At 52.6% G+C, this 24,847-nt stretch overlaps 1 protein-coding gene and 1 long non-coding RNA gene across 35 annotated transcripts in view; one reads left to right on the top strand and one right to left on the bottom strand.

Moving 5' to 3' along the window:
• Positions 1-5,305: 5,305 nt before the first annotated feature.
• The window catches only part of SPECC1L (sperm antigen with calponin homology and coiled-coil domains 1 like), a 147,910-nt gene continuing 128,368 nt past the window's right edge, over positions 5,306-24,847 (bottom strand). For 16 of the 33 annotated variants that reach the window (XM_077948530.1, XM_077948519.1, XM_077948526.1 and 13 more), the window contains 3 exons: positions 10,795-10,911; positions 9,822-9,881; positions 5,306-8,021 (listed from right to left, as the gene is read on the bottom strand). In XM_077948530.1, coding sequence (XP_077804656.1) covers positions 7,932-8,021; positions 9,822-9,881; positions 10,795-10,911 — 267 coding nt within the window. In that variant the 3' untranslated portion in view covers positions 5,306-7,931. 33 annotated transcript variants of the gene reach the window in all.
• Positions 20,123-24,847, top strand: part of LOC107000610 (uncharacterized) — a 62,497-nt gene continuing 57,772 nt past the window's right edge. Inside the window, exons 1-2 of one of the 2 annotated variants that reach the window (XR_013399489.1) lie at positions 20,123-20,280; positions 20,984-24,684. This is a non-coding gene — a long non-coding RNA (uncharacterized LOC107000610). The remainder of the gene's footprint in view (positions 20,281-20,983; positions 24,685-24,847) is intronic. The other variant, XR_013399490.1, reaches the window with a different exon arrangement.

Consider the following 24,847-nt stretch of genomic DNA (forward strand, 5'->3'; position numbering starts at 1 on the left):
CTAATCCCAATTTTGTTCACGACAGGACAGGCTATGTCAGACAGCCGGGGTATTGGTGGCCAAAGGCTTTTGGGAATTCTTGCATTCTAGAACCTCTGGGGACCAGTGGGGCCCTGGCTAGAGGCCCAGGGTGGAGGGGCTTGCCCAAGGCCAGGCTGGACCCTAAGGCTGAAGGCAGACTGAGGGCATGATCTCTATCACAGCAGCCACCACTCACTGCAGGGAGGAGAGGGTGGGTGGGAAGTGGGCACACAGGCACCTGGCCAGTGTGTTGGGAGGAGCATGAGGCCCATGGCAGTGACCATTGCTTGCCCAGATGCAGCCTTGAGCATCTGGCAGCCTCCCTGGTGTATTCCTGGGATCAAAGCCTGGCCCCCCGTTCCCATTCAGCTAGCCCGGCTCTCCTGGTCCTCATGTTCCCTAATATCCAGTGGGGCCCTCGCAAGGCGGAGGAGGAAACCCTGGGATGTGTGGGGACCCAGATAGCTTGAGTTAAACTCCGAAGGGCGAGACCCACATGAGACTCTTGGGGCGCTGTCCCCAGGTCTTTCCGAAGAGACCTGGCCCTGGTGCCCCCTCTCTCTCTCATCCTGGCCTTTGCTGACTCTCTATTCAAAGGAGCTCGCCTGCCCTCCTTCTCCCATGGCCCTGGCTTTCCTTAGTGGAGGAGCTCCCCCTCCAGGTGGGGACACCGCCCTGGGGCCAGCAGCTTGGGCTTTCCTGCAGACCTTCCAGGACCCATATCCTCACTGTGAAATGAGTGTCTCGTGTCTGTCCTGCCCCCTCCTGGAGGTTAAGTCAAATCACAAGGTAGGGGTGAGGGATGCTGATGGCCATGGGGCCCTCCCCTGCCCCCATCCTTGGCTCCCCATCCTTACTTCTGGGGCTCCCCACAAGATAAAACCTCTCCTGTAGTGGGGACAAACCCCTCCCGCCCACACCTGCTGGGCCCAGATTCATTCAAGCCCTTACTCAGCAAACATGCACGGAGCGTCCTGAGTCTTCCTGAGGGGCTCCGGGGGCTCACGAGGCAGAAACCAGCTCTCAGCTGATTCTGAGGGTCTGTCTTGTCCCCCAGTGTGGACCCCAATGACTCCTCTGCCATTTCCATCCTGGGGCCCGCAACCTTCCTGTGTGGACCTTCCCATGCATGGTCTAGCCATGTGCACACCAGTCCCACAGCAGGCGGGGCGCAGCCGCAACGTCCTCACGCAGGGAGTGATGACTTTGTTCTAAAGTTGGTCCTCAGGGTCACAGTGCCAAAGCCCTTAACATTCACCTCTAGGGCTCAAGGGGCAGTTCATTCCTCAGCACTGGTGCCAGTGGAACTGTGTCCTGAGACCGGGGGTGGTCAGGCAGGGCCTGGAGTGGCTCCAGCCCCAGAGCCAGTTCCACAATCCTCAGAGCCACCCATGAGGAGCCAGCGCCAAGGAGGCTGTGAGGGGCAGGTTCAGGCCAGGCCCCCACCCTTCCCCTACTGGGCTCCTCCCTGGCCCTTCAGAGGCAGAGAGCCCCACGGTCCTGTGTCATCTGTCAGGTGCCTTGGCCCAGGTCTCCAGCAATGCCATTGCCCACGGACTGGGCACAGGCCAGGCCGCCCAGTTCAGGAATGGGGAACGGCACCTGGGAGGGCTGTCCCCATACTGCCTGCCCCACGGGCCGGCTTGTCTTCTCCAGGAAGGGGCCTGTGTTCTCGGCACCACACACCTTAAGGCCACCTCCTCAGTCTTGGCCTTGCTGCCCCCTCGCCAGCCCCATTCCCACCTCAGCTGAGTGCTGTCCTCAGATATCAAGGCTGTGGGGCTGGGGAAGGTCCCTGTGCAGGTGCCTGGGCCGCCTCCCCAGGCCCAAGGGAGCAACAAGGCTAAGGGGCAGAAATCCTCCGAGTGCAACTACTGCCCTTTGGTGGGCACAGGGAGGCCCCTGGCAGTCCCCGGCTTCTGTCTCCGGGTTTTGGTTTCCCTGCCCAGCCCCAGGCAGGCTTTGAAAAGGCTGTGGGCGCCCACCCTTCCTTCCATCCAGGCTCCGGGATCCTCAGGCCAGGCGGCGGGGCCAGCTGGGCCTCCTCTGCTCCAGGATTCCGGCCCTTTGTTCCTGCCCAGGATGCACCTGGTGGCCTCTGGCCCTCATTGTTTGCTCTGAGGCCAGCTGAGCTGCATCAGGAGCAAGACACGCCAGGCGCAGGACAAGCAGCCGGTGAGCAGGGAAAGGGTCCCTGGAAACCGCCTAGGTCACCCGGGGTGCTCCTCAACTTCTCCAGTGGGGCAGGGACCTCACAGGGCTCCAGTTTATCCTAACAGAGGTCCTGCAAAGGCAGAAGAAACATACGGAGGAAGTGATCTCCGAGTCACTGGCTATCATCCTCCAACTCGCCCCTACCCACTCAAGATGTTCACCCCATTTCTGCTTCTGGGTGTCAGGACAAACAGCAACCCGCTAGCAACCCGGCTGTGGGGATGATTGGCGTAGATGGGAAAGCAGGCCCCGAGGGGAGTGGAGCCCGGGCTCCAGGGTGGGCTGTGACAGTCCTCTTCAGCCCTCATGCCGAGGCTCACCACTCATCACCCTGATGGCTCTAAGCCACCTGCCCACTCTTCCTGTGGCCCCAGCCCCGTGACCCGCCAGGCCTCTGTACCCCATGTCAGAGAGGGTGCCTGATAGGAGGGCCCAGGAGGGGGCCCCGCTTTGCAGAGATGGAAACAACCCCAGCACATCCCAAGTGTCGGTGGCTGACCTGGGGAGGACCTGTGTCCTGCCTCCTCCTCAGTGCTCATCTTGGCAGAAGTCTTGGGTGCAACCCAGTCCTGTGATGGCCTGTCCTTCCCCTCGGGCACATCTGCTTCATACCTGGTGGGTGCCTGCCCTGGCCCTTCTTTTCTGCTTGGCTTTTTTTTTTTTTTTTTGAGACGGAGTCTCGCTGTCGCCCAGGCTGGAGTGCAGTGGCCGGATCTCAGCTCACTGCAAGCTCCGCCTCCCGGCTTTACGCCATTCTCCTGCCTCAGCCTCCCGAGTAGCTGGGACTACAGGCGCCCGCCACCTCGCCCGGCTAGTTTTTTGTATTCTTAGTAGAGACGGGGTTTCACCGTGTTAGCCAGGATGGTCTCGATCTCCTGACCTTGTGATCCGCCCGTCTTGGCCTCCCAAAGTGCTGGGATTACAGGCGTGAGCCACCGCGCCCGGCCTTCTGCTTGGCTCTTAAGACTGCAGACCCCCTGCCACCCCTTCCTCACACACACAGGAGGGTGGAGACAAAAGACCAGACCTTTCAGCTCCTGCTCTGGGCCTGGTGCGGTCAACTGGCAGGCTGCGCCTGGTCTCTCCAGACCCCTCCCCCTGCCTCACAGCAGGATGCCCCCGACGCACTCTCAGCCTGAGGGGGCCAGTCAGGCCAGGGAGGTGGAGTCCTTTCCTGTGCCCAGCCCAGCCTCCTGTAGATGCCCAGTAAGGTCCAGACCTGTTGGGGTCAAAGCTCTTGCTGGAATCCAGAGCCCCGAATCTGAGCAACCCAGGAGTCTATCCTCACCTGATGTATGAGGAAGCGGCTCTGAGCATGTAGAGACCGGTTCTGTCTGCCCTGGTTCCTCACTTAAGGGACAACCTAAAATAGAACCCAGGCTACCCCCAGGTTGCAGGAAGTGCCGGCCCCGTGGGGCTGGGGCCACAGAGCTGGCCAGGCAGGGCTGCTGGGGCAGGGCATGGCATCTGGGCCCAGGACCGCACGCCCTTCAGGGTGCTGAAGGGGTGTAAGGGATCCTTCTGCAATCTCTCCTCTCCCTGGAATCTCAAAGCTTCCCCCTTCCACCTGTTAAGCTGCCCCTCAGAGATCCTGGAACTTTCTCTGAGTCAAGGTAGAAGAGATGCCCTCCCCAGAGGTGCTGCCCTGGGGAGCAGCAGAGCCAGCTCCAAATTGAGGGGAGCAGCACTGTGGACAGGCCCCGCAAGTCAGTAACTGGGGACAGAAGGATCCCCTCAGGGCCACCCTAGTCAGCATCCAAGGCAGCTGCAACTGCAGGCGGGACGGGCGGAGGGTCTGGGAGTGACTGCCCCTCCTGGGGACGGCGGAGGAGTCTGTGCTGCCCAGGACAAGGCCCAGGTGCGCTGGCGGGGATGGCGGTCTCCTGCTGATGTGTGGAGGCCGCTGCACACAAGGCCTGCCCAGCAGGCTCCACAGATGCTTGCTGACCACTAGGGGAGAACCCCCTCCACACAGCAGAGGACACAACGCAGGGGCTGCTGAGCAGGGAGGAGCTGAATCCAAGCCCAGTCCTGCCCCAGTCCTTCCACACCCAGCTCCCAGCTCTACAGCTGTTGCCCGCTGCCCACCCCAGGGTGCCTGCGGCTGTTGGCACCCAGGGGTGCAGCTCATGAGCACTTGCAGGTCATAGCGCAACGCCCAGCTTACTCAAGGGCAAGGCAGTTGCTGGGCTGCCAAACCCTGGAGAGTCCACCTGGGAAGCGCATTCACTACATGCCCTCGTATGCAGGAGGTACCACCACCATGGGCCTTTTGCACGTGACGTGGATAAGGTGATGAGTGTTCTCCAGGCCAGCTCAGTGCATTCACAATCACTGTAGTGGTTCACACCTGTAACCCCAAGGCTCTGGGAGGCAGAGGCAAGAGGATTGCTTTGAGCCCAGAAGTGCAAGACCGGCTTGGGCAACACGGCGAAAAGCCCATCTCTACACACACACACACACACACACAACCTGCTGGAGATAGTGGCACACACCTGTGGTCCCAGCTACTCGGAAGGCTGAGGCAGGAGGATTGCTGGAGCCCTGGAGGTTAAGGCTGTGGTGAGCCGTCATTGACCCCGTCTCAAAAACAAAAACAATGCACAGAAAAAAAGGTTGCCTCTGGGTAGTATACTTTTCTTCTTATTTTATACATCCTGACAATTATTTCCAAGATGATACATGCCTCGAAACAAACAAAACCCCTCCAGACACACTCCTCTTGTCCCTGGGGAAGGCATGTGTCCAGGATATGTAGGGGCTTCCACTCTTAGGGGCAGCTCTGCCACGGTCTCTGGGGTCTTGTCATCTGTCACAGAACCCCAGTGGTTACAGGGCTCACTGTCCCACAGCCCCAGGCCACATGGTGATGTGCTGTGGCCCAGGGGAGACCACCCAGGACTCCTGGTCAGGATCTTCCCACACGAGGAAGTGTGCCTTGGGGTAGGGCCACAGGCTAGCTCAGAGATGCCCTCCTCTCCACAGCCAGTCCCAGGAGGCAGCTGGGTTCTGGTTTATGTGATGCCAGAGGGACGACAGGGAGGGGAGGGCAAGCTAGAAAAGCCCAAGCTTGTTGTTTCAGCCATTTTAATACATTCAAGAATATTTACCAGAACAACATTTAAAAGTATCGTTAGTCCACAGAAGCCTGGGATCGAGAGAAATAGAAATGCGACTGGCCCTTTTGCAGTAAAGCTTGTGCTTGAAGGGAGAAGAGGCAAAGTGGCTTCCTGGAGGCTTCGTGCCAGGTGCCACAGGACTGAGAGCATCTCCAAATGTCACTTTAAACATGTGTGAGCATCTATAGTCATTCCTAAAGCCCACAGTGTTCTAAGGATCCTATTAGATGAGGCAAAAGGCAATGCTTCTGGAACCCTCTCCCCTGCAGCTCTGCATGCAAACCTTCCCCAAGGAGGGGCCCAAGGTGAGCCTCTAGATAGGCGGGGCCAGGCCCTCCCCATGCCCACCCTCTTTCCCTGTTACTGACCCCAGGCCTGATGCTGGACCCATGAGACTCCCAGAGGGAAAACACAGTTACAGCCCATCCATCCATGGCCACCTTCCTCTAGAAGATCCTGGGGATCCCTACCCCCTCATCCCATGATGCACGAGGGCTGGGCTTGCATGGCCAGCAAAGGATAAAGTTGGGAACTGCAGACCCGGGGAAGTCCCCTCATTCTTAGGGCAAAACAGCCCCTAAAGGACAAAATAAATAAACCAAACCATGACCAGTCAGCTGGATCTGGACAGGTGGACTGGCCTCTGTGAAGGCAAATGAGAGCAAAAATGGGAACTGAGGACACCTAAATGGAGAGACATATAAAAACAGTAATTCTCACACGAACATTAGTGGCTCATGCCAATAGCAGAGCTGGCCATCAACAGAGGAACAGCAACAAGAAGACAACTCAGACGGGGGGACTGGGCCAGGCGTCTGCGGGGGTCTCTGCTATGCCCTGTGGCATGACTTTGCCTGCCTGGCCTCTCCTTAGCTGAAAACGGGCATTTCACCAAAGGGTATCCAGCTGGTGGCAGCAGCCTGAGCTCCCAGGCTGACGTCTGGGCAGGGCTGATGGGCAGTTCCTGGCCATCTGGTGACCAGGTGTGCTGGCAGCCGCACCCACATACACAGCCCCTTTCATAATAACCACATTCTAGGCTATGCAGGCATGTTAAACTCCTGGTCTAGAACATCGTGCTTGAAGCAGACCCCTCAGCCCACAGCCGGGCTCGCTGGGCCTCCTGGGAGCCCCTCATTGCAACCAGTCTGTGGGGCAGTGACCCGCTTCCACTGGTGGCTGGTCTTCCTCATAGTGCTTTGCAGGTGCCACACACAGTTGTATTCTCAAAACTACACGTCTTGTCTGGACATTGTTCAAACCAATAGCTGCTGCATTAGGCACACGGGAGATCTCTATTCCCAAAAAGAGCTGTTGAGTTCCAGCCTAAAAGCATCTCCAGTGACCACCTTTAAATAAGGCTTTGGTTCAAACGGCATGGACCCAGCACCTGGGGAGGGTGGGCACGGGGGGCAAGGACCCAGTAGCTGGGGAGGGCAGGCATGGTGGCGGGAGACAATTCAACCACTGAGCCCTGAACGAGGCCCCTGCCTTGGCCATGGAGGGCAGTGGCTGCCCTCACAAGAAGAGTTAAGGCACTTTCTTAAACTCTGGCCTAGGAGGATGATGTCTTAGTGACTCAGTGAGTTTAAATGACACTGCCTGGGCTCCCTAAAGTTGTTTACTTTTCTCCTATCTCCTGCTTCATTCCTTGCTCTCACCATGCTAACGTACAGATCTTGTTTAGATGTCTATGCTTATTGAAAGAATGTAACTTTGGTACTAACAGAACAGGAGCGACTTTTTCCAGTATTGCTCATAACAAAACAAAAATCTTAACTAGAAAAACTCCCTATGATGAAGAAATCTAAAGCCAGAGCTGGGACTCCAAACCCCTTCCAGGATGGAAGACAGGTCGCAGTCTCCAGGCAAGGGGACCGTGGGACTGCTTCCTGCCAAAAAGCCCAGCCGCGCGAGAGCAGCAGCAGCACCCCCAGCCCCGGCACGCCTGCACCACGCCCTCTAGATACTCTCCTAGCTCAGGCTGAAAACGCCTGGATTGTGTCGGCCGGGACAGCCCCGTCAGGTGTGGGGCAGCTGACCCGTCTGTGGTGACATGCTCCTCCGAACTAGGACAGTGAAGGGCCCAGGGCGCTGGGAATTGCCAGGCACTGACTCTCCTGCGTTCTCATCAGTGCCGGAACCCACCCCAGCCAATAGTCAGGAAGTGCCACAGCCGAGCCTTCATCAACCCCAGTGAGTTTCCCACAGAACTGAATCCCTTTTCCCAAGTTCAGCTGTGCATGAAGACCTTTTTGTTTGGTGCCCTGGAGCACTAGTGTAGTTCAATATTCTTTTCAGAAGGAAAACTCCAGCAGCCACTGGCCTGTGGGATGTGTGCTGAGCCCACATGACCTGAGTGGATGGGTCATGTGGGAGGGGCCCTGGTGGGAGCTGTGGGCCACACGGCTGAGTTCTGCCAATACGGAAGCCCCAAGCTGGAGGCTCACACGCTGCGGAGCAGCTCAGAGTTGGAGTTGCTGGAAGCTTTACAGGGGTGCGTAGCTAATGGCATTGGTGTCGCTTGGTCACTGTGGAGGGGTACCCCCACTATTGGGGCGGCTCCTCCCAGCATGCTCAGGTTTCAAAGTACTTGTAGATCGCCGTCACGTACAGCATCACGTTCTGCCAATCGGGCCGTTCAGTCCGTACCATTTCATTAATGTCCTGACAGACAAGGAAGAGGCTTGGTTAGAACTGCAGGTCACCTCCAGGCTGTCCCAATGGGCTCTGCCACAGCAACATGGGCTTCTGGGGTTGGATGGGGCCTTGAAAGATTTTCTAGGACTAATTACATGTTTTTAAAGCTTGGTCAAGAGCACCTCCTCCCTGGGCATCAGCATTGTACCCAGGCCACCCACCCCAGCCCCAGAGCGACAGGCAAGGTGCCTCCCTGCTCACGGCTCTGCAGAACGGGGTTTCGTCCAGTCTGGGCGGGGGAACTTCCTCCCTCCTCCCCGCACCTGCCTCTTTTCTTAAACCATTCCTTGGGAGGCCCTTCTGAGAGCCCTTCTCAGCCCCAGGCACTGGCCTAGGAGAATTTTTCTGTGTCGGAGGTTCCCAGAACCAACTCTGATGGCTTTCACCATGGGCAACAGTCTGAAATCATCCAAGACTCTGCTCTGTGACTGTGCTCTGCTGAACGCCAGTGACCTGTGACCGGTGAACTGATGTTGTAGGAAAACAAACTTGGGAAACCGTGGACCCACCCCCATCCCACTCCAGTGTCTCACAGTCTTTAACACGCGACAGAAGGCCTCAAAAAGTGATACACTGCTGCTGCTGAGGGCGTGGGGAGTGTCCCAAGGGGCCGGCCTGAGCGATCCTTCCCTTCCCGTGGGTGAGGAGCACAGGACGTGCGACTGAGCATGCAGGATCAGGAGGGCGCCCTTGGTGACTTGGTGCAGAAAACGAAAACCTGTCTGGTCAATCCAAGAATCTTGACTATAGAAGCTTTTGAGGGTGGGAAAAAGGCCTGCTTTTTAATATATCGGAACTTTACACGTGTTGTAAAATATTCAGGAATGGGGAAATATTTAACTTATTTTTCCCTGTACAACAGTTGAACAGAGGCCACCCTAAAAAAAGCACATTTCCAGGGATTTAGATGTACCTGTGGCATGAACACTCTGAGTGAACATGGGTGTAAATGCTTCTTCACAGCACCTCCAGTTGCTGCAAGTTAGGGTGGGGGCACGGGGATGAGGAGGTGGCCCTGGAGGGCCCCAGATCTAGGACTGTTTGGGGCTTGGCCTGGCCTGTGGGCTCTCCGCCCTTTCTGAACATCCCCTGATGGTCTGTGTGTACCGTGCAATGCTGCAGCACTCAGTTTACTTCATAAAAGTGTCTCTGGGTGTAGAAGCTTTGGCTTTGGATTCGGACGCTGTGTTTTCTCCCGGGAAGTCGGGCTCGGCAAGGTAGAAGCGTGAGAGGCCTAAACCTGAGAACACGCCGGGTTTCCACACTTCTGTCCTGTGAGCAGTGGCTCCCCACAACATCACGAGGAAGTGCAGGAGCCTCTAAAGCCACCTGCCTTGGCTGGGAGCTGCCTTGCTCTCTCCCTCTAGATGGACAAGGCAGAGGGACCTGCTGGCGTGGTGTTTTTGACAGCGAGATTTATAAACGTGACATTTTTCTTCTGACCCAAGGGATTCCCTTATGGAAGAAGTGACTGCGAGGAGCCATCCCAGGTAAGGTTGGCTGGGCTCATGGTCTCAGGCCTCCCACTCTTTCAGGGGGATCCTCAGGGCGTTTTACGTGAGATAAAGTGCTGGGCGCCAGGATGCAAGATCCCACATCTGCACCCACCCTTAATGGGACCCTCCCTTGGCCCCAGAGCACCCCGTAGCTGCCTTTTATCAGGCAGCCACACCACCCCACGCCCACGAGGATTCAGCTTAAACAGGACTGAACTCTTCGTAGCCAGAAGGAGGGCCCTGCCAGTGACTTAGGGGCACAAGGGCTCACCAGTGTGGATTTGATGCCAACACTTTCAGCTGCCTGGAAAGCCAGCATGAAGTTCCTTCTCTGTAAAAGAAACCATGTCACAGGAGTGCATGAACAAGGCACGGAGAAAGTCACGTGGTCTCCACAACGGCCTGGGACAGATGCACACTTACCTCTACCTGATGCCACAACAAACCTATGCTGGGAGCCTGAGCTTCTGCGTCTGCAGCAAGTACCCTGCACTAGGCCCAGCCACCCTCCCCTCCCGACCTGCTGCAGAGTGATCCACCAACCCCTGTTCTTTCCTCACTCCTGAAGAATCCCACTTCTGACGCACCAATGCTATGGCGCCTGAACAAGCGCCCCCAAAAGCTAGTTAGGAATACTCATCAAATGAGCTTCCCCCACAGGGATCTTCAAGGCTTGTCTGCAGAGCTGGGGGCTGACATGGGGGAAGCAGGGGACTGGGGCGGGAGCTGCAGGCCTGGATCCTCTCCAGTGGTCGTCTGGGCAGGGCTTCTCCCTAACCCTGTCCCCATGCCCTGGAGTGCACAGGGTTGGTGTTTCTTGCCAGTTCTAAGGCCCACAGTGCAGAATGGGCCATGGAGTGACAGCCCTCCTCAAGGTGGCAGGAGGCTGGCCTGGCCTGGTCAGCCCTGCCAAGAAGGCAGGAGCACTGCCTGACTACTCCTGCCTTGGCCCCCTCCTGGTGAAGCTCTTCATCCTAAATGTAGTCACTCAGGAACGACTGGCTGCTCCCACCAGGAATGATATCGCTTGGGGAATTCTGAACCAACCAAATACTCCACACAAGGTGGGTCAGGGACTGGTGGGCTCAGCATGAATGACCTGATCCAGAATAAGACCCAGCTGGCCCGAGGCAATCGCAAGCCAGCGCTGTGGCATGTGACCTGCTGATGGCAGGCACTGCCCTTGGTTCTCAGCCCTCCAACCCTGTGAGGTGGGTGCCAGGAGCTGGCCCTCCATGGCTTACCTTATCCTGGCTGTTCAGTTCTTGATATGGAATGTGGGCAGGGAGATACGTATGCAGGAGGGCACAGAAAGCCAGCCCATCGTTCCAGCTGCTGCTAAAGTTTGTAATGTCAATATTCTGAAGGAAAGGAAGAAAAACATGTAACCAACACATGCTAGGACCCTCTTAGGAGATGCCAAGGAGGACACAGGAGGCCTCAGATCCTGCACGGCCTCCAAAATACAAAACCAAACCCAGGGCAGGGCGGGCATGTCCAAGGGCTACCTGGTACCTATGACTCCCCAACCCGTCCCACCCACCAGCTGTAGATGGCTGCCCCTGCATGGTCACGCCTGGGCCTGGTATAACACGTGGCATCTTGCTGACTTACTAGTTGTTGCATACAAAGAGAGGCCCCTAGGCTGCTGAAGCTGGCCTCTACCATGACCTGTTGGGGTGACAGTACAGACCAGAGGACATGGGTGGTAATCAATGACCCTTTTTTTTTTTTTTGGTTTGTTTGAGATGGAGTCTCACTCTGTTGCCAGGTTGGAGTGCAGTGGCGTGATCTCGGCTCACTACAACCTTCACCTCCCGGGTTCAAGTGATTTCTCCTGTCTCAGCCTCCCGAGTAGCTGGGACTACAGGCACGTGCCACCATACCTGGCTATTTTTTTTTGTGGTGGTTGTATTTTTAGTAGAGACAGGGTTTCACCGTGTAAGCCAGGATGGTCTCAATTTCTTGACCTCATGATCCGCCCACCTCAGCCTCCCAAAGTGCTGGGATTACAGGAGTGAGCCACCACGCCCTGCCAGTAATCAATGACCTTTAAAGCACCATGTATTAAAATACAACTCATTCTCCATTGGTTGTTGAAGCACGTAAAAGATCCTCCAAGTCAGGGTGTATCTCAAAGTGTGCCCACACATGAAGATACCTTCTGCCCTTTTCATTGCAACGACACCTGCTCTGATGGATGGTGAGAAGCCGAGAGCGACAACATGGCCCCCTGAGCATTGGTCCAGGCCACGCACCACATGTACTGGAGACTGCTGTAGTGTACCCCACCACACACTCGTGGTTAAAAAAAGTTATCTGAAAATACAGGTTCGCTTAAAGATGTCTTTGATGAGGCAATTTATTGGTCTGATTAAATGCCTTGATCCTCTGTGAGTTGGTCTTGTTAGAATCTGGTGTGGGGAGGTGGGATGCGTACAGGGCTCCTCAGCCCTGCAGGCTGTGGCCTCAACTCTGCCAGGGAGGAGCATGGGGCACGGGAGTGGGGCAGGGCTGTTCTGTTAAGAAAAGTTATGACTCAGCCTGACAACCCAGATCAGGGACTCTAAAGCAAATACTTGCAGTTCATCAAAAACCTCTGCAATTTGCTGCTAGGCACGTGCCTGTGGTCCTAGCTACTCAGGAGGCTGAGGCAGGAGGATCCCTTGAGCCCAGGAGTTCAGGGCTGCAGCATGGTATGACTGTGCCTGTGAACAGTCATTACACCCCAGCCTGCCACCACAGTGAGACCCCCCATCTCCGAAAAAAAACACAAACCACAAACCAAAACACCTCTGTAACTTGAAGCTGTCACCATCTGACTGCCCCCATCTTGCATTAGGAGCCAGTTAAGGCTGGCTGTGTGCTCTCCATGCCAACTCTTGGGGAACCACCTCGACTTTTTAAAATTTTTTGAGACAGGGTCTCTCTGTCACCCAAGCTGGAGTGGAGTTGGCTCACTGCGGCCTTGACGACCTCCTGGGGTTAAGCAATCCTCCTACCTCAGCCTCCTGAGTGGCTGGGACTATAGGCTGGTACGTGCTACTGCATCCAGCTAATTCTGTTTATTTTTTTGTAGAGATGGGGTTTTGCTATGTTGCCCAGGCTGGTCTGAAACTCCTGAGCTCAAGCGATCTCGCCTCAGCCTCCAAAGCAGTGAGATTACATGCATGAGCCACTGTACCCAGCCTTGACTTTCTTTTAAGGGGCACCTTATTCCACATTTTAAAGTATTTGTAACTATAAAAGGAATACATAATTCAGATTTTATTTTTACTTTTCTTTTTTTTTGAGACAGAGTCTCGCTCTGTCACCCAGGCTGGAGTGCAGTGGTGCAATCTCGGCTCACTGCAAGCTCCGCCTCCCGGGTTCACGCTGTTCTCCTGCCTCAGCCTCCCAAGTAGCTGGGACTACAGGCGCCCAGCACCACGTCCAGCTAATTTTTTGTATTTTTTATTAGAGACGGGGTTTCACCGTGTTAGCCAGGATGGTCTCGATCTCTTCGTGATCCACCCGCCTCGGCCTCCCAAAGTGCTGGGATTACAGGCCTGAGCCACCACGCCCGGCCTTTATTATTAGGTTTTAAAGAGATAGGATCTCACTCTGTCTCCAGGCTGGAGTGCAGTGGCATAATCATAGCTCACTGCAGCTTTGAACTCCTGGGCTCAAGCCTCCCACCTCAGCCTCCCAAAGTGCTGGGATTACAGATGCAGTCCACCTTGCCTGGCCCAGAGTATTTTATCATATAAAATATTCTGCAATTCAGCTGGTATGTAGCCTTTACCCTTATTTGCAAGAGTCCTTATGAAGATGAATCTACACATTTCAAATTTCCTAATTAATACTTTATGCAGACACCACAAGCTGAAAAAGAACACCTCCCCACCACCCTGTCCTACTTTCATTATTTTACGCCACCTTCAACTGCACCAAGAGCCAGCCTCCTAGGTGACCGAGAAAGCCCAGATTTTACTATTCAAGGCAAACCGTCCAGCTCCTGGGGAGCATTTTATCCTCCTCCCGGGAACGAGTGATTCACAGAACAACATTAACACTATGATTATCATTATATTATTAACTATATCTGTATAGAGTCTTACAAAGCTTACAAAAGCACTTTATGAATCCTGACCCCTCTTTATATACTGTTAGGACCTAACACCAAGTCAGGGACCTGTGGCTCAGAGACAGGGGCAGGTGGAGGCCACGGGAACCCAGGCTCGGAACTGCAAGGATGTGTCCGACCCAGCGAGGACCCAAGTAAAGCAGGCTGGGCAGGCCGCCCCCGCAAGGGAGACCATCAGTCCAGCCTCACAGCTCTAGGCGGGTGTCCTCACAAAGCAGCAGACTACGTGGAGGAGCATGAGGCTGACTTCTCATCACCTGCATCATCAAAATGTATTTATTGTCTGGCTCCTGACTGCACGTACCCAGAACGCTCCAGTGGCTGTGCAAAGCATGAGCCTTCCAAAGGACAGCAGCACCAAGAGTTACTTTCATAGGCCATTTCCTCTCATTAACCTGACCATCTGCTGCTTCCAGCTTCTCTGATACGACCCAGACACTGTTATAAACTGCTGTGAGGAAAGTGACCAGATTAAGGAACAAGGAAATGCAAACCTGCCAAGAGTCGCAGGGGAAGGTGGCAGCAAGCCTGTGGTGGCTGGTGTACCAACAGTCTGATCTGGCTACCTCAGAGTGTGCCACCAGTCATTCACTGACATCAGCCCTCCCCAAATACCTGGCCCAGGTGAGAATCCTCTCTGCCTCAGTAGTAGTCCTCACACTTTCTGGCCACGAAGACGCAGTCCTGAGAGTAAGACCTGCTACATTCCCAAGAGGCCTGGCCCGCCCTCCATGTGGCTCTCTGCTGTGGCCATGATTTAACAGTTACCACCCCATAAAGGGTTCTGAAGACCTAATCAAGAAGGTGCCTTGTGGCAAACAGGACTTGACAGTTACTGCTGACTGAAAACCCCTGAACACATGCACACGCATGCAATCTCATCTCTTTGATCTCATCGGAATCTCAAAAAGCAGCTCTTTACGGAGGAAACTAGGACCGAGGGGAGCGCTAGGCAGGCGGCAGGGAAGACAGGACAGGACAGGAACCCTTGCCCCAGGCATCCTGTGAGCAGTACTCACTTTCACTCTCACAGTCACCCACAGCAGTCTGGAAGGAGGGTGAGGCTCCGAGAGGCCAAGACGCTCACCCAGGCCACAGAGCGGGTCTATGGGATCATTCAAAGTGAGGTGTATTATAGGAGGATGGGCCTGCTTTCCTTTAGTCGTCTAGGTAAGATTTCCTAATGCTCTGTGCACCTTTCCACAGTGAAGTCAGTCTAGAATTGGGGTATGGAGAAGAGGCAGGAATGAAGTATGCAAGACATGGAGAATGGGCTGGGATTCACTTGCTCCATAACTGGCAGGGCCCACTACAAAACGAAAATGCAAGGTCCCCTTGCTCAAAATGCAAAGGAAAAAGTCTATCAAAGGTACTAAAAAAAGAGCCAGGTTTAAGGGACTAAGCGGTTGATGAAAGAGGCATCCTGGCAGGGAGAGGGGGCCAGGAAGCTTCTCAATAACGTGTGGAGCTCTGCGCGAGGCCAATGGCAGCGCCTGGCCCTCAGAGGTCACATTCACTTCTGGAGGAAAACAAATCTTCACTTCCTGCCGCAGCCGCCCCTTCTGCTCCCTGAAATGCAGGCAGCTCTGGCAGGGTCGCGGACGTGCCTGGCCTCACTGCCTCACAGCGCCTGGAAGCAGAGGCTCCTGTGTCCCATCCGCCTGGCTGTGGGAACCCCAGCCTTCCCCCTCCACTTCCTCAAGATAAACCCAACACCACGCCGGGGAAGAAGCTGCTGCTTCAGCACCCCTGCCCCACCTGGAACCTCTGGGAAGAGAGGCTTCATTTACAAAGCATGCCACAGTGACCTGAATCGGAGGAAAACAATGGCTCCTTCAGTTCCAGGCTGAGGAAGTTCACGTTTGAGTACCTGACAACAGAAATTTCCTATCAATACAACTAAAGCCCAAAAAGAAGGCTGGCTGGGGGCCCCACCTCCCTTAACCCTTGGTGGGCTGGAGGGCAGCCAGGCCAGGCTGCTCCACATGGCTCCAAGGCACCCTACGTGATAAGCTGGAAGCCAGAAAGTAGGGAGTCCAAGTGAAGCCTGAGCGCCTGCTGGCCGCTCTGCCTCCTCCCGCATCCAAAGAGATCATGTGGGGAGAATGAGCCAGGCTCTGAAAAACGGGTTCCTCCAGGGAAGTGAGGAAGAAGCCTGCAACCCTCTGCTCCCAACATCACTGGCTGTTGCGTGGTTTGAAATGTTCCAGGCTGAAAAGCCTAACTGCTAATGAAGTCATATTGACTAAATCTAAGAACAACGAAGCTGGGTTTTCGGAAGGCACGGTGCAAGAACGCCAGGCAGGAAGGCAGGGAGCTCCCCTCCACATGGCTACCACGGCCTGTTAATATTATGACAGGATCAGTATCTTGGAGAGGAATCACATGAAACAACAGAAAATCGCATGGAATCACCAGAGAAATGGCTTCTCCCTTCCTCAGCCAGTCAAGACCCTTGTTCCGCAGGTGGGAAAAGCACCCAGTGAGGCCTCCTCCAATCCCTACCTGCCAGCCGCCACCACTCATACAACCCGCCACCACTCATTCATACAACCCGCCAGCTATTCCCAAACCCAGACCACAGTGGGCTCCGGGCTGCCAGGGGAGCACAGGGAGAGACGAATGATCCCACAGACCAGCTCTGTGCTTGGCCTCTCGGAGCCTCAGCCTCCTTCCAGACTGCTCTGGATGACTGTGAGAATGACAGTGAGGTACTGCTCACAGGATGCTTGAGGCAAGGGTTCCTGCTCTGCCTTCCCTACTGCCTGCTTAGAACTCCTCCCCTGATCCTGGGGCCCTCATCAAGTGTCTGCAGGCGGCCCCCAGACCTGCCTCTTGCCATCTGTCCCTCATGCCTCTGCTCCATGCCTGGACCCCACAGAAGAGCCTGGGAGCAGCCTGGTGCTGTCTCCATCCGCATGAGGTCTGGAACTAAACTTTCTGTTGCTTTCTAAGGTGGCAACAAGTACAGGCAGGTGAATCTGCCTGCGGATTGGTGGCCCCTGGAACTTGTGATCCCTACCTTCCCAGGAAGGCTGAAGTCACCCTGGATCTTCTTGGCAATTGAGGAAAAAAGCTAAAGCTTTTATGTCTTGGATAAAAACAACTCATCACCACTAGTATGAAACTTGGGGGCAGGGGTTTGAGCCAGGTTTGACACTTCCTGGGCACACCACCCTGGCTCTCTTGGACTTCAATGAGGCGGATGTGCAAATCCCAGCCCACACAAGATGACGAGTCCTCAACCCTTTCTGAAACTGTGATGTGCTTTACACATGTAAGGTATTCTTTTTTTTTTTTTTTTTTTTTGAGACAGAGTCTTGCACTGTTGCCCAGGCTGGAGTGCTGTGGCGCGATCTCGGCTCAATGCAAGCTCCGCCTCCCGGATTTAAGCAATTCTCTGCTTCAGCCTCCTGAGTAGCTGGGATTACAGGCGCCCACCACCATGCCCGGCTAATTTTTGTATTTTTAGTAGAGATGAGGTTTCACCATTTGGTCAGGCTGGTCTCAAACTCCTGACCTCAGGTGATCTGCCCGCCTTGGCCTCCCAAAACGTTGGGATTACAGGCAAGAGCCACCGTGCCTGGCCTGTAAGGTATTTTTAGGGTTTAGTTTGCTTACTTTAGAGGAGATAGCTGCTGTGTTGCAGATGGCATGAGTCCAAACCAGAACACCAATACGCAACAGAATCACTGAGAATGTCCCTAGGCTGCTCCTTCCTGGAGCCTTGCTCTTGGGCAGTGGCCACAATTCTGCTGACCCTTATCATATTCATGTGACCTGTAAACGTCCACCTGCCTCCACCGCTCCGTGTGTTGCTGCACATGGAGCAATACCAGTGCCCTGGTGTGTGGTTCCTTCCTTCCCTCCCTCTCCCCTTCTCTCTAAGAGGGTTTGGATGAGGAACTCAGGTAACAAACTAGCTTGAAATCCCAACTGCTGGAAGTTCTCACTCAAAACACAATGGTAGGAAACATGCTCTACAATCACTTGTTTCAAAGCCATTTGGATGCCATGAGGCAGAGCTTTCCATCCTGACAGGAGGGCCATGGCTGCCCAGTGTGTGGATGTGTTTTCTGCAGGCCTGCAAAGGTCTTCTTGGGATTGGCATACAAACAGAAGAATGAAGGGCCTGGAGTCGTGTTCTTCCACTAACAGTAACAGAGAACCTCCACCTTGGAGAGCAGGAGACACAGTGACACCCTAAAATCTGTGGCCCCAGCATGGAATCCACAGGTGGACATGGCCATGGCCACAAATCTAGGGACAGCCTGTGGGAAAGGGCAGAGGGCCTGGGGATGGGCTGCTCTTTTTGAGGACTCATTTGCACACTCAATGAGTCCTCACCTGGGGTGTCCTGGGTAGGCATCTTGTTGGACAGGGCTGACACGCGGACTTGACATGGGCCAGGGCTCAAGGAGGTTTAAAGGGAAGTGTGGCTGGACTGGGGTCAGAAGAACAGCCAGGAGCAGGGGGAGGAAAGTCAGAGGCCAGCTGGTCAGTGGCTGCAGAGGTCCATATCAGGTTGGGCTGGAGTGGTGGGTGGGAGAAGGAGTGCTCCGGAGATACTTGGCAGCTAAAGCAGACTAGACTCGGCAACAGACTGGCTATGAGGAGGGATAGCACATGCAGTGCTCGGGATGGGCCTTTGGCTTCTGTGGGCAGAACCAGACGCTGGTGGTGGCCTTCACAGGGGCAGAGCTCACTGGAGAAAGGTGGGCATTGAGCAGATGAGGGGTGTGTTTTTGTCACCTTAAGTTCAAGATACCTTGGAGAAAACCAAAGGTGCTTGCTTGGTGGTACTGACACGTGAGTCAGAGGAGCAGTGCAGAGACACAGAAAGTGCGGCATCATCAGAGTCCTGTGTGGGATCCCCTAGGGATGGTCACAGTAGGCCATAAGCAAGAAGGAGGCCTCGGATCCAGCCCCTCAGAACTCCAACAAGTAATGGCCATGCTGAGAAGAACAGCTTTTAATGGAACACAGGGAAGGGCCGGGGGGTTGGGGGGAAAAAACTGGAAGGCAAAGGAAGAGTGTATTTAAAACAGAAGAGAGTGGTCAATGCAGCAGTGATGTGGAGAGGCCACAAGGACTTCCAATCTCCTGCAGTTAGAAACATATGAGTTGCCATGAGGCATTAGGAGCAATGGCGAATAAAGAGAAGAGCAGTCACAAATCAGTTCTGTGTGCTTTTTAAAAAAAGAGAGGGAGTCTCTCATTATGTTGCCCAGGCTGGGCTTGAACTCCTGGGCTGAAGGGTTCCTCCTGCCTCAGCTGCCCAAGTAGCTGGGACTCTGGGCACGTGCCTCGCAAATCAAATTTTCAGAAGCCAGAAGAGCATGGAATTAGACGAGCTATAACGGCGTTACAACTTTCACAGATATCCCTTCTTACAAGTTTATTTCACAGAGCTTGCCTAGAAACGGCATTTCTATTCTGTAAAAGTGGCGCTTTCAGTGCGTAAGGAAAGTCCTTATCTTCCAGGGGTTTCCCTCTGAGAGAAGGCCATTTATGTTTTGCTGAAGAGCGGAGGGGCTGGAGGGTCAAGGGCCTTCCACTCTGCACTTATGTCCTGATTCCTACAGAAACAGCTTCTGGTGGAGGCCAGCAGAGTCCTTTAAAGTAAACTATTCTTAAAGCCAAAACTCACACTTATTAGAGGGGAAAACGCACACTAATGGAAGGAATTTCTATTGTTCACTATTCATGGGCAACGGTGCCAATCTCTCTATTATTTTTAAAAGGTTAATTTTTTTCTTCTTAGAGACATAGAAAACATATTACTTACTAATTATAATGCAAGTTTCTTACTGAGGAATTCAGATTTTGCATTTAGTTTTTTCAGGTCATTTTAGAGATAATTCCATGTTTGGATTAGGGTCGACAAAACAAGAGAGATGACATGTGCCAGAACAAACTTTCAAAAGCACAGACTCAAACAAGAAGCTCTGCCCCATTTTCTCCTAAGGGCACACGTCCTTCAACCAGGAAATGTCAACTAAGAGATGTGACAGGGGACAGACAGGGCCTGTTTCACAGTGCATTTGGTGTCCTTTCTACCCTCATAAAGACTCCTGACAGCTTCCCCCGCCAAGGGACTGGCTGGGTGGTTTCCACTCACTGCTTTTTGACCAAGGATGGAAACCCCAACTGTAGATCTGACCCTGCCTTCTGTCTGTGGCCTTAGGGTGGGATGTGAAAGCCAAGAGATTATACAAATCTCCACAAAAAAGATTAAAAATATGTCATAAAAGATCTCTAAATGTTTTAATTTGTTTGAAGTTTAATTAAGGGCCATAAAATATATTCCCAAATACCACATGCTCTTTAAATAGTTATTAAGGTTCTGGTCTATTTAAGGAAATGCCACTTTTATGGGCACAGGGCAAGAAGCCAAGGGCTCTGATTCATCGCTCTGCTGACACATGCAAGCATCCACTTCCTCATGCCTGTCTGAGCCACGCAGAGTGCTGTCCCCAGGTCCACACTCAGGCAGAGGTGGTCCTCACTGGTCCTCCAGCTTCACAAGGGCACTACACTGTTGAGCTGCAACCCGGTGCACTCAGAATGAAACCTGCTGGGGATCACAGCCCAGCCTCATGAGGTAAGAGCGAGTTACTCACAAAACCCTGGATCACGGCGCCGCCCCCCCCCATACTATGGGGCAGAGTTTGGGAGCCTGAGTCAGGTGGGTGAGGTTCCTTTTCTGCATAGTATGGTGGGAGAAGACACAATGTCTGAAAGACAGTCAAAAAACCATCAAGGCTGTTGATTGATATCTCTGGGTAGTGGCAGTTAAACACAGGATGCCCTGGGAGTGATGAACAGGCACCTGCCTGGGGCCAGTGGTGCCTGCGAGGTAACCTGGCCAGGTCCTCTAGCTGCTGATCTAAGGGTGCTGCCCTGGGGACCACAGTGCTCATCTCTTCCCTGAAGCAGGGCCAATCTCTGCTCCAGGTCAGGGGAGGGGAGAGAAGGGAAGGGGAGGGAAGGGGAAGGGGAGGAAAGGGGAAGAGGAAGCAGCACATTTTCAGGGAGAGTCTTGCCCGGCTCATCATGGAGCCCAGGTGTTGGTACTTACGTGGTAAAGAGGGAGCAAGAAGGGAGGCAGGGCAGGAGGCCGAGGTGCAGCTGGCAGCCTCTGGAGACAGGCCCTGCACATCTTTGCTCTTGATCTAATACAGACCCTTAATCCTCACTGTGCGCTAGAATCACTGCAGAGATTTTTGGGGTTTTCCTATGCTCGCCCCACGGCAGAGACGTTCACGCCGTGGTGTGGGCGAGTCAGGGCTGAATTTTCTTTACAGGTCCCCAGGTGATCCGAGTCCACAGCCAAGAGGAAGGCTCGCCATTTGAAAACCTGAAGGTAGGTGTTAAGTACAATGGGGTGGTACATCTAAAATGTGACATTGGTGAGTTTATGGTGATACCTACAAAGACACACCCAGCCTGGCTTGGAAACCACTCGTGAACCTTAGTGCTGGAAAATCAAGGGAGAGGAACAAGTGCCTGATAGAACTTTTCTGACCAAACCATAGTCAAGGCAGCTGAACAGCTGACAAAGGGGTTTCCCTGTAAAGAGGAAGCTTAATGAAGGAGTGACAGAATTACCCAGAATTACTGACCTCGTTATCAGAGGCAGTGACATCACAGAAAGAGGCAGCCAGTCCTGCTGCGAATGGACAGAACTCCACAGCTGAGGTGTTTCTGCCAAAAACATAATCAGATCTACCCTCCAGCTCTGCCTACCAGTTTATACCACAGACAACAGCATCGGGAAGGAACCAACAGAATCTGAAAATGTGGGTCACTCTATAGGATGCACAATCAATCCTGTTCCTTCAAAAAGAAACTGACAGGAAAAAAAAAGAAAATTTACGGACTGAAAGAGACCTAAAAGAGACATATTATCCAAATGCAATGTGAGAATCCTGTTTGGATCTTAATTCAAGCAAACTGATTATGACACAATGGGAGGAGTGAGCTCTAAGTGTGGGGTGACATTAAGTGGCTGGTGTTTGCTTCTGAATCCTCCTGGTGGGCGTGGTGACAGCACCCTGTGCTGATGACTTGTCGCTAGGGGTATGTACAGGAGGGTTGTTTTACTATTCTAATGACTTTAGTGCATATTTGAAAATTTCCATTAAGAACAAACAAACATGAACTCGATCAACAAGAGAAAGACAGCCCAGTTGCCCAAACATAAAAATGAGCAAAGGACGTAAATAGAACATTTCCCCAAAGAAGATATACAAATAGCCAACAAGCACATGAGAAGGCTTAACACGGTTAGTCACTAAGGAAATGCAAATCAAAACCACAATGAGATGACACTTCACACCCATTAGGATGGCTATTATTTAAAAGAAAAGAAAAACGAGGTGAGGATGCAGATACTGGAATCCTTAGACATTGCTGGTGGGAATGGCAAATGATGCCGCTGCTGAGGAAGAGTTCGGCAGTTCCTCAGTAAGTTAAACAGAGTTAACACACGGCCCAGTAATCCCACTCCTCGTCTATACTTCAAAGAACTGAAAGCAGATGTTCAAACAAATACCTGTACAGGAACGTTCCCAGAAGCACTATTCACAAAACCCAAACGGTAGAAACAACCCAGATGCCCACCGATTGACAAATGAATAAATATGGTCTATCCATACAATGGAGTATTTTTTTGGCCATAAAAAGGAACGAAGTACAAAATATACGCTACAACGTGAATGAATCTTGAAACACTATGCTAAGTGAAAGTTAGACACAAAAGGCCACATATTGTATGATTCTATTTACATGAATATCCATAGTGAAATCCAGAGACAGAAAGTAGACAAGTGGTTGTCAAGTGCTGGGGAGGGGAAGGAGCTGACTGATGAATGGGTAGGCGGTTTCCATTTGGGGTGATCTAGTTTTGGAACTAGGTAGTGGTGATGAATACACATTGCAAATGCACTTAATGCTACTGAACTGTATGTTTAAAAATGATCAAATGGCAAATTTTTGTTATATGTTTTACTCAAATAAAAGAGGCTGCCAGATGTTCTGAAGTATAGTTTATGCCCAGTAACTCTATACACTAGGTGGATCTCATAAGCAACTAAATTATCCTGGAGTGTTTACTGAGAAGTTACATTAAAACTCAGATGATGCATGAGCATGGGTTCTAGGAGAATTTATTATAGCTCTACTTTAAAAATTTAAAAATAGGTGTATTTCTTAAAAATAAACAGGCAGCTAAGGGTAGGAGGCAGGGTATTAGTCAGCTTGAAACTGAGCACCTCTGGTATGGCGAAACGAACCAGATATATGTCATCCTCTGTAAATGGCTAGTCCCGAGAAAGGGAAGCCATCCCTGATTCTGTGAGAGAAGCAGCCATATTTAACCACAACTACGTTGCCCATATGCTCAAAGTAGCAAGCACACTTCTCAGATATAGCTTCAACTATATTGAAGCTTCACAAAAACAAAATCTATAGTATAATATGTTTTGGATTGAATATGCTTTAACTTTTTTTAGTCAAATGAACCTGTTTTGAGGGGACAGTTCAGAATAAATTGGTCAGCCAATGTCACCCTAAGAGATAGTGATTAATGTCCCCATAACCCCCTCCAGAGGGAGACGTTTCATGGAGAAGCACACAGGAATCATGATGTCTGCTTTCTGATAACTCAGGAAACTGCCACCAGGCAGAGATGGGTGTCAGGCAGGAGCCACTGGCTGGGTCACAGCTGATTGATGAACTCTGAGCATGTTGTGAGCAGTTTTATTAGCAGCTTGGGAAAGAATACTGTCTTTTCCCACAGATTTAGTTTAGCTTTGGCAGGGGTATTACTCACTAAAATGCAATCTCAACTGAAAAACACCCTCGCGGAAATCCTCAAGCAAGATCTGCCCTGGCGCGTGCTCTGAGGAATGGACTGGGTGAGGGAGGAAAGGAGGTAACGGCACAGAGTCGTGTCCTCATCCTAACCCCCAAAAGCTTTCCTCGCCTCTTTAGGGGAACTGGAGTGTTTGAGGAGAAAAAAGATAGGCCTTCCAAAACATCCAGGGGGGCCTTCTTTAATTTACCCTCACGACAAATGTCACCAATTGTGTCTTCACGCTCAAAGAGATGAATGTGGTGGAATCTGAGTGGTGTCACTAGCCATGACTTACAAAGAAACCCTGTTCAGATGCCTTCTCTGAGAAAGGCCTCTTTAGTTTATGCTAGAACCTTGTGGTTACAGGAAGAAGCTTCAAGGCTGACTCCTCAAGGCTGACTCCTCCTCCATTTTAAGTCCTTGGAAATTCTTTATACTGATTGGAAAGCCATGTCTCTGTAGATCACTGGAAAAGCAGAGTGGTGTCGCTGAAGTATCCTAGGTTTCAAAGTCCCATGGATCTGTGCTTTGATTGTTGGTGGCACTTCGTACTGCCTGTAGGACTGTGAGCACACCATTTTTAACTTGTATGAGTCTCACTCTTCTCATATGCACAATGGAAAAAATAATGAATGAGGAAGATTTGACAAAATGACATCTGTAAGGCCCTCCAGTTGAAGCTCAACACATCCTGTCCTCTTCTCCCCCAATCCCTGCTCTTTGCCCCTGAGATGGTGTTGATTCCACTTTCTACGACACAAAAGTGTGAAACACAAGATTGTACCCTTGGCCCCAGGAGAGGCCTCTGAACACCAGAAGACAACTATGCTGGTTCCTGAGTCCCTTTCTCTAGTCAGTACCCCCAAATTTCAGGACATCTTACCATGTGCCAAAGATGAAGATTTGATGGCTCCGCGAGCAGCCACAGATAATTCTGTCACAGGGTCTCCAGGGTGTGGACTGCAATTTACTGCACTTATATGACTCTGCTTCTCTCTCTTAGGCTGCTCAGGGGTGAGCTTAATTTGACCAAGTGCTGAACGGTAAACTTGGCACACTCTTTAGGCAAACAAAGGTTTGCTGAATAACATACTGGTGTAAGAAAACTGCATCCAGAAGCAAACTCCAGAGAATTTAAAGAGAAAGAAGGCCGGAGGCCGGGCGCGGTGGCTCAAGCCTGTAATCCCAGCACTTTGGGAGGCCGAGACGGGCGGATCACGAGGTCAGGAGATCGAGACCATCCTGGCTAACACGGTGAAACCCCGTCTCTACTAAAAAATACAAAAAACTAGCCGGGCGCGGTGGCGGGCGC

The sequence above is a fragment of the Macaca mulatta genome, chromosome 10 (genome assembly GCF_049350105.2).
Source record: "Macaca mulatta isolate MMU2019108-1 chromosome 10, T2T-MMU8v2.0, whole genome shotgun sequence".
In the NCBI taxonomy this organism is placed as follows: domain Eukaryota; kingdom Metazoa; phylum Chordata; class Mammalia; order Primates; family Cercopithecidae; genus Macaca; species Macaca mulatta.